This window comes from Puntigrus tetrazona, chromosome 16 (assembly GCF_018831695.1).
Source record: "Puntigrus tetrazona isolate hp1 chromosome 16, ASM1883169v1, whole genome shotgun sequence".
NCBI lineage: Eukaryota > Metazoa > Chordata > Actinopteri > Cypriniformes > Cyprinidae > Puntigrus > Puntigrus tetrazona.
The window spans coordinates 19199497-19209496 of record NC_056714.1 but is presented as its reverse complement, the minus strand read 5'-3'; the positions used below and the strand labels follow the sequence as shown (position 1 = coordinate 19209496).

General features: G+C 35.5%; 1 protein-coding gene across 2 annotated transcripts in view; it reads left to right on the top strand.

The window, feature by feature from the left end:
- The window catches only part of phf1 (PHD finger protein 1), a 13336-nt gene that overhangs the window by 1690 nt on the left and 1646 nt on the right, over positions 1–10000 (top strand). Inside the window, exons 4-15 of one of the 2 annotated variants that reach the window (XM_043260178.1) lie at positions 464–550; positions 628–722; positions 1149–1297; positions 2485–2580; positions 2669–2737; positions 2833–2956; positions 3913–3980; positions 4369–4500; positions 5195–5273; positions 7143–7258; positions 7347–7430; positions 9401–10000. The exon at positions 9401–10000 is cut by the window's right edge and continues 1646 nt beyond it. In XM_043260178.1, coding sequence (XP_043116113.1) covers positions 464–550; positions 628–722; positions 1149–1297; positions 2485–2580; positions 2669–2737; positions 2833–2956; positions 3913–3980; positions 4369–4500; positions 5195–5273; positions 7143–7258; positions 7347–7430; positions 9401–9659 — 1358 coding nt within the window. In that variant the 3' untranslated portion in view covers positions 9660–10000. The remainder of the gene's footprint in view (positions 1–463; positions 551–627; positions 723–1148; positions 1298–2484; positions 2581–2668; positions 2738–2832; positions 2957–3912; positions 3981–4368; positions 4501–5194; positions 5274–7142; positions 7259–7346; positions 7431–9400) is intronic. The other variant, XM_043260179.1, reaches the window with a different exon arrangement.

The window sequence follows — 10000 nt, the reverse complement described above, 5'->3', positions numbered from 1 at the left end:
GAATTAAGAGCGGTTTAAAAAATACTTATAAAAGATACTGACTGAAGTTATTTATTTAAGTTTATTATTTGCTACTTTGTCGTTATGCGTTTATTCTGAAAATGATGTGTTGCTCTCTTGCGAACGGAATTGCAAGAAAAATTAAATAAATAAAAGCAGGCTGTTTTTAAGCATGTTTTTACAAACACCGCTCTGCCATTGGTTGATCAAAACATAGTCCCGCCTCCACAATCACCTGATCCAATTTAGTGTGGTTGGAAGCTCTAGATTTTAACATTTACGTATAAACAAAACATAATTCGCAAATGCCTTTCCAGTAGCTTCTTTTTAACTATGGTAATTGCTAATAAATTTAGGCAATTATTAGTATAAAGTAAACATCGCAACAAAATGTCGACGCATATTAGATACTGAAACATCCAGCTGTTGTCTGTAGGTTAAATGAATTGTTTCTTGTGGTCAGTCTCTTCAGGTGGAGAGGAGGTGTGCTGTATCTGTGATGCTCCGCCCCTTAAAGAACCTCTCGTAAACTGCCTCAAATGTCGCCACGGTAATATAACGAATATAAATGAAATGGGTTGCGTATCAGGTAAAGCGTTACTCATGCTGCGTTTGTTTGTTCCCCAGGTTATCATCCAGAGTGCCACACGCCGCCCATCGAACCTGAAGTTGACCCCAACAGCTGGATATGTCGCCAATGTGTCTTCGCAGTCGCAACAAAGGTTGTACCTCGCCTCGATCCGCAAACGAATATTTAGAAACGTGGACAGCGTTGTCATTCAAGGTCTATTTCAAATCGCACACAAGCTTTAATCTTGCTCGGAGATGTAAAGGGTATCCATGGCTTACTGCACTTGACTGCGTATTTATTACATTGCAGCACTCTGCAGGTGATGGCGGTGGTAGAGCTGCGTTAAATGGGCCTGCGCTTTAATCCGTCTGTCAGCGCGCTCGTTTCACAGGCCTTACATGCTGATTTGAAGATAAAATCATATTCGCCGACCCCCACCCCAAGCAGGAAATATTAATGACTTCCTTCGGCGTGTCTTCTCCAAATTCAATCTTCAGATGAAATCGCTGTTAAATGTGCTTACATGACAGGAGAGGTGGGATGCATCGGAATGACGAGATGTTTTTTTTTGTCCTAGAGAGGGGGAGCGTTGAAAAGAGGACGCTTCGCGCGGCTTATGCAGATCATGAAAGTGCGGCTGCCCTATCAGCTGTCATCTTTAGACTGGGACCCGCAGCACTTGACCAACCAGCAGCAGTGTTACTGCTATTGCGCCGGACCTGGAGAGTGAGTCCAACTTATATTAATCTCGCACGTGTGTGGCCGTGTTTAGAATGGAGTATTAGTGCACCTCGGCATTTTAGTTGGTTTGTTCATTAAAAGAACTGATTTGGAGACATGCGGCACTGCAGTGAATGGGTGCCGTCAAAATGAGAGTCCGATAAACTGGTTAAAAATGTCACAGCGATCCACAAGTTAGTCCAGTCCAGCATTTATTGTGAAGTGAAAAGCTGTGCATTTACAAGAAAAAAATGGCTTTTAAAAATGAATTTAGAAATATGAGCTTTATATCCATAATAGTGAAAAAGTCTGAATCAGGAGAGAAATATGCACATATGTACAGTATAAAACAGCTCTAAACTAATTTTCGGTTCGGCTTTATGTAAAAGGACAGCGGGGAACAGCTTTTGTTTTTTGGTTTTTTTGCTGGAGGAAGCGTTATTATAGATTATGGACTCACATTTTAGCCGGAAGCAGGTTTGAAGTTAAAGCACTTTAGTTATGGATTTCTTTTTTTACAAACACACAGCTTTTCACTTCACAATAAATTACTTGATAGACTGGTGTGTGGATTATTGTGATGTTTTATCAGCTGTTCGGGCTTTCGTTCCGACGGCACCCATTCACTTGCAATACTAAATTTCTCCAAATCAGTTCTGATGAAGAAACAAACTCATTTACATCTCGGTAAGCCTTTCTGAATAGACTTTAATATTTTTGAATTAGTATTTTTATATAATCTGTTTTTATTTAATCAAAATTTTTAATCATTTTGTCTATTGTTGTCACTTTTAATGTGTCTATATAGTTTTTAAAATGTATTTTTCGGTGCTAATAGTTTCATTCCTACAGTACACCCATAAAAATCTCTGATGCACCAGCTGTTTAAAAAACATTAGGCAAAATTATTTCCAAAAAAGCCGAGAAAAAGCTGTAGCGTGATTTGTTGAAGATGCTAATTGATTTGATATTTCGGAATCCAATGCAATGACATTCAGACATTTGAAGTGTGTTTTAAGCGACTGAATATTTTCTGCCTGCACTGTACTGTGCATTCAGGAAATGTATTAAGTAGATTCTTTAAAATGGAATTGCACAACAAGCAAGCGCAGCTATTATGCTTTCATTTGAGTTGAGAGCGATGTTTTTTCAGGAGCGAGCGTGTCTAAATTGAAGCGTGTTGTTTTTGTCAGGTGGAATCTGAAGATGTTGCAGTGTGGGAGTTGTGGGCAGTGGTTTCATGAAGCTTGCACTCAGTGCCTGACCAAACCTCTTCTCTATGGAGACCGGTGAGGCTGATGCCGTTGTTAAGCGCATGCTGTTGCTAAGCTAATTCTGTCTAAACCTTTTCATCTGTGTCTCCTCTTCACCTTTCAGCTTTTATCAGTTCCAGTGCTCAGTGTGCACAAATGGTCCAGAGACCATCCAGAGGCTTCCAATGACCTGGTAAGAGCGCTGCTTCTGTTCTGTTCGCCGGACCGCAGAACTGATCTGAAGAGCTGAATGTAGTTCCTGATGATCCTCATTCTGTTGGATTGCAGGGTAGATTTGGCCCATTTGGTGCTGTATCACCTCTCCCTGTGCTGCAAGAGGAAGTATTTTGATTTCGATCATGAAATCATGTCTTTTGCAAATGAAAATTGGGAATCTTTGCTTCTTGGCACGGTAGGAGAATACAGTCAATAATACACAGACACAGCTCAATTTAAAGTCAACACGAAACACCAAATGCAACCCATTTTACTCTTGTTATCTGGCATATTTATGAATGAAACAGGATATCTACCAGAAATTGGTTATGTGTCTGTATATATATATATATATATATATATATATATATATATATATATATATATATATATATATATATACTTTAAAAAATATACAACTACTCTTGTAATTAATAATGTGTGTGTGTGTGTATATATATATATATATATATATATATATATATATATATATATATATATATATATATATATATATATATATAATAATACAAACACTTATATAATTATTTTTATTTGTTTAAATTTATTCTTCATAATAAATACATTTTTTAATTCAGATTTTCTCTCTCTCTCTGTATATATACACACACACACACACATATATATATATATATATATATATACATATATATATATATATATATATATATATATATATATATATATATATATATATACATATATATAAAAATGAATTAATACAAACACTTATATAATTATATTTTATTTATTTAAATTTATTCTTCATAGTAAATACATTTTTGCAATGACACACCTTTACTCTCCATAGGTGATTAATCATAATCATTGTAAATCACGATTCATGGCTTTGACGTGAAAGATATTGACTAAAATGAAGCACTTCAGTTTAATTCATCGCGTCTTTTAGAAACACTTCCACACAAGCAGGAAACCTGCGCTGGCGGAGCTGTTTCTTGAGGTTTTAAGGAAGTAAACAGGGTCAATTTTGATTTCATGTTGACTTGAATGTATTCCTGAGTGTAGTTTTGAATACTCTCTCTTGCAGTTTGTGGTCAATATGAGCTCTTACCTTTCAAATGCATTTGTTACACACTGCCTTTCATTCGACTCTATATTTTGGTCTCTCAGCTGTCAGACACACCGAGGCAAGACCGTTGCCAAAACCTGCTCAATGCTTTAAATTCCCACAAAGACAGGTGAGACACGGATTACGCTCCGAAAACTGCGTTCTGCTTGATTTCCGTGTGGCAGCCCATAGGGATATATTACATATTTGCAATAATATCTGCAAAACCATTACTGTAATTGCTTTACATTCTAAGTGACTGTGCGTGTGTGATTTCACTCTCTGCAAATAGTATTTTGATAGCCGAAGGTGGGTCTGTCTTTCAAAATAAATAATTTAAAGTCCATTTCCATTTTCTTTCTGTCAGGGATTGTGGTTGATGCCGCTCATACGCTAGCACTTAAATAACTGAATCAGATGTTTTAGTTGGCAAGTGTGAGACAAATAAAAATCTGTCAGCGAGCCCTGAAGAACTGCAGCTGAATACCAATCCAATCTGATTTTGCTCTGTCGTAAAGGTTTGTCTCGGGGAAGGAAATAAAGAAGAAGAAATGTCTCTTCGGTCTTCAAGTTCGGGCTCCTCCCCCTCTGTCATCGGACCAATCACCTTTCATCGCCGAACAGCCAATCAACATCACCCACAGGAGAAGGTCAGAGACCGGAGCCGACGCTTTTCTGAGTGAAACAATTTTGAGGACATTTTAATAGATACACCTACAGGACCAAAACTAACAAATAAATGGAGAAAAGGGATTTATGACATAAGCCAAAAACTAAAGGTTTAAGATTTTAGACAAAAGATTAAGACTTTTATTTTTAACAAATATTAATAAAAAAAACTAAATATAATACAGTATTTTTTTATGCTTTTCTGCTTTTAGGGAGAATTAACTTTAAAGAAATAAATATTATTCTCATTCATTTTATTTACTGACCTTCATGGAATTCCAAAAATGAAAAACAGTTTGTTGTGACCATATTTACTAAAAAAATACAGAACCAATATGATTTATTTATATAAAATAACATTTAACATTAACATTTTTTAATTTAATATTTAAAGGAAGATTAAATTATATATATATATATATATATAATTGTATTTGTCAGTGTGTTAATTAGAGTGGTATGTTCAGCATTAATATACATTAGAAATATATAGCAATATAAATACATATACAAAACATTATACTTAAATGTATATAATGGCTTTTTGACACTTTGTTTCCCAAATATATCATTTTATTTTCACATTTGCTTCTTTGACATTGTTTTACTTACATTTATTAGAATCGAAATGGGTTTTTTTCCAAACGTTGAAGTCAATTGCTATCTTCTCTGCAGTCCCACGTCACTGCCCTGCCAGCGGAGAGCGGTGGGTCCGGAGGCCCGTAAATCAAAGCGCCGGGTCACTGAGACACAGGTCAGTGCGTCTGCCTTCAACAGCGGCAATCAAAAGACGGCTGGCAGAGGCCAGGCCCCCTCTGCATCAGTAACGAGACACCCAGCTTCACCCTTTGAGTTTGTTTTTCTCCTCATATTCATTTGACTTATTTTTGCAACATGCTACTCTAAAACAACAAGGTCTGTCTACCCTTGCAAGTCAACGAATGAATATCCCCAAATAGTGAAGGGTTTACAATTCAAAAAATTCCAAGTGGGATGTTAAAGTCCGGCATCAATATAGCTTCTGACGTAAGGTTCACGACACCAAAAGTACGTCAGCCTTGAATGAATTCACCTTAAGAAGAGTTATATTTGTGACCAGCCGGTGGGGTATATAAAAATACATCGTATGGATCAAAACGACTATCATTTTTCTTTTATGCCAGAAGTCATTAGGATATTGAATAAATATCATATTCCATAATTAAGATATTTTGGAAATTTCCTACCATAAATATATTGAAACTTAATTTTTGATTAGTAATATGCATTGCTAAGAACTTAATTTGGACAACTTTAAAGACATTTTTTTTTTTTTCAGCCTCAGATTCCAGATATTTAAACGGTTGCATCTCAGCCAAATATTGTCCTATCCAACAAACATCAACGGAAAGCTTATTTATTCAGCTTTCTGATGATGTATAAACCTCAGTTGCTTTTTCATGTTTTGAGTCACTTTATTTATTTATTTATTTTGATTTATTGAGTCCAACGTGTATGTTTTTCTCATGCATCTAAAATAAAATAGTTTTACGTTTAATACCATAAGTTATTATTATTTTTGTTTAGCAATGCACAGGTAGTCCAGCTTTGTTTCCCTCATCCATCTCAATTATAACATTTTTAATTTGTGTAACAATTGCAATTAGAATTATTCTTTTATTTTATTACATTCTTTTGTCCTGCTTTTGTTCTGTTTTATTATTTCGCACAGATGCTCCAGCTTTGTCATCCTCGTCCACCTCAAGTACAACATTTTCCCTTTGCGTTATTGTTTTGCAATAGCTTTTTTCAGTTTAATTTTATTTTATTGACCGCAGCTTCCTTTAGTGTGGTAAGCATTTTTTTTTTTTTTTTTTTTTTATATGATGCAAGCAAAAATGCATTTTTGGCACAACAAACAGCTATTTTTAGCCGTGCATCACGTAGTTCTCGTCTCGTGCAAACGCTTGTCGTTATGACCAGCAGGAGATAGCTGTCAAAACGAACGAACCCAACCTTACGCAATTAACGCGATCGTTCGTTCCCATAATTCCCGAGTGGTCGGGATCTGCCCTCTCTAGTTTTGAGCTGCCGTGTCAAACAGCATATTGTCAGTTGACTCTGCTAGTAATGATACGTGCCTCAGAATAATGGCGTCGTTTGGATTCAGCGCGTGTAGCCGAGTGATTCCTTACACCGCTGTCACACGCGACGCCGCTGCTTCTCTCCCGCCGCGCGCTGCATTACACAGCGAACACAGCCGCAAATCCAAGACTATGGGCAGAAATCACCTAAAACCATTTGAAAGTCTAATTTTCCTTTGTGCTTTCCAACGTTTAGGAACAAAACCGTTCTGTTGGGGAGGTCTCCATTTTTTTTTTTTTATAATTATCAAGAGGCCACAGGCATTCAGGCGACGCGAATTAATGCATTAATGCAATTATGGCATTTACAGACTTGGTTTTGTTTGCGAGCGAGAACGAAGCTTGCGTTCTGACTGGGTTTTTTTTGGTTTTGTTGTTGACTGCAGCTATGCTACTGTTAAAAAAAATGAAAATAATACCCCTCGTATGATTTTACTTCATCCATAGAATGCATGCCCTTTATGAACCGATGTTCTAAATCGCCGCTCGTGTCTTTTTAGAGTTGTCCAACGGGAGTCGCGACAAACGCCATTGACCTGGTGCCATGCTGCCACGGTTATGTGGATGGAACAAGCCTGTATAACCCTAGAAAACCAGAGGAAGAGATGAGTTTGGGGTCAGTAGCGCGTCGACGTCGACTTTGAACTGCAATGAAATTCCCAGCGTGATCCTCATTCGTCACCTGATTTATTTCTCTATTACAGTTCACCTCCCAAGAGAATGTACGCGCTCTATCACCCTTCATACAACGGATCTCAGGACCTGTCTAGAACTCTGCATCATTACAGGTCTGTGAATAAAGACTGCAATAAAATGCGTCTGTTTAATGCCGGAAATGAAAAAGCTGGTCTAATTTACTCACCTCGTGATTTTTCGAACCGATATGCTTTTTTATGCTTATTTTTTATATAAGGCTATAAAGCTTTGAAAATGAAGTAATGCCAAAGTACGCAATATGCATGTACAATATTTTATTGTTTTATGAAACTTGCGTTTACTCGAATAGGAAAATAACTTTAATTCAAACTTCTTAAACTTCTTAATTTCTGAAGGACGTATCAAAATTAGGTGTTTATTCTTAAAACAGGAAAAATATGTCTTAATATATGAAAAATAAATACCGGTGTTAATATGATTTTTCAGTTTATGCTTAAAACAAGAACAAATATGTAGTGAGGGGTATATTTGGACTCCTTTTGTAGATACTGTTTCTTGTTTTAAGCACAATTTTTCTAGGAAACAAGGCTTAATATCTTACACCATTTCACAATATTTTACATAAATGTGTCTAGATTTAAAAATGTTTAGTTATTTGTACTTGTAAGTAACTAAATACAGAGTAACACAATATTATTATGATTATTTATTTGATTTTCTTTTCTTTGTACTGTACTCATCTCATGCATTCCTCAGTTTAACATGGAAAGGCATTTTTGAATATTAATGTAAATAGCAGTAAATATTGCTTCTCGTACAAAGCTATCATTAGGTTTCGCTTTCTATGAGTTCTGCTTCAAGCAAGAAAAATAAATTCTTTTTTCCTTTTTATTAAGTTTATTTTGGCTGCACTGACAGTAATTTGTTCTTGTTTTATGCATAAAATTGTGATTAATTTTTCAGATACAAGACTGTCATTTCTCAGCTTAAATTTCTTGATTTAAGAATGTTTGGATAATTGTACTGGAAAACAACTAAAATACAGAGTAAGACATCAAGTTTATCAATTTGACAAGGTGCAGCATTTTTGAATACTACTGGAAATATTTCAAAACCGATAATTATGAAAAGATTCAGTAAATATTGACTTAAATTTTAGTTTGTTTCTCACATAAATTCGTCATATGGCTTTAGACTTCAAGTCGCATGGACTTCTTTCATGTTGCATTCATTGTGTTTTATTTTCATTTATTATTATCATTATTATAATGTTAATTATTATTATTATTATTTTTCACTGCTGTTGGTCACTACCCTGAAAAAATTGCATCTATTTGAATAGGAAAATAACTTTAAATCTTAAAATGATTAATTCTTTATTAAGTTTATTTATAAAACAAGAAAAGATATAAAAATGTGTTAAGCATTTATTTCTCTTACCAGTTTTGATACATTTTTCAGTTACTGCTTAAAATAAGAAAAAAACTCTAGTAGGGATGTAAGAAAAATAACTTGAGAAATGAAAGTGTTCAAGTCCTGACTTGCATGCATTATTATATTTCTATTTTTGATAATTATAATAATTTTTTTTTTCACTGCTGCTGGTCACTAACCATATATACATATATATGATATTTATATTTATATATACATTATATATATTTATATATACATATATGTATATATATATATATATATATATATATATATTATATATATGTATTTATATATATATATAAAAATTTGATATTGAAGCACAAACTCACTTAATTAGCTATATATATATATATATATAATATACAACTTTATCTATATACATTTTACCATATATATAAATGTTTGTACCATCAAAGATACATATTAAGAAACACAACTTTTCTTGACATTTTACTTAAATGTTTGTTCATATACATGACCTAATAGGTTCAAAAGTGTGCAGTGTATGAACTGTATAAGGATGCACACCACATCATGTTGAATTTGGATGAGCTGCTCCTTCAGATTGAGCTCTGTATAGTGATGAATAACTCATCATTTTGAATTCAGATGAGCTGTTCTTTCAGATTGAGTTCTTTTTGTATGTCTAATTTGTTGTCTTCAGTGCAGAGGACCCTTGTCGACTTCCAGCCCCCTGCCTTCCATTCTCTCTGTCCTCGGCTCACCCGACCGGACAGCGCTATGAAAGCTGCCCGTCTCTCTTCCTGCATGACGTGCCACCTTACCCCAGTACAGTCGGGATGGGGGGTCCCACGCCGATGGGGTGGGGCGGGAACGACTCGGTCAGGATCCTGGCCAGACGCGTAACGGCGGACGGGAAAGTCCAGTACCTCGTGGAATGGGGAAACGTGAGCGTGTACTGAGAACCTGCGCGCGGCAGAGGAAGAGGAAAGGGCTAGAGACATCAAGATGCATCGTTAGGGTTTGCATGGTTACGAGCAGAGGTGTGAAAGCATCAATGAGCAGGTGGGTGTTCAGGGGTCGGGAGAAGAAAACCACGTCGAGCAAATCCAGGTTGAGCTACGCAGCAGCTTCACTCTGAGATTATACTGTTAAATCTCTTACACTTTCTTTTACAGTGTCTCCTATATTTTGAATACTGTTAGAAAACGCCTTTAGAATGCCTTGAACTTTATTATCATGATTTGTAATGCATAAGCTATTCATCGCCATCACATGTTCTTTATGTACAGTTTAAATTTCA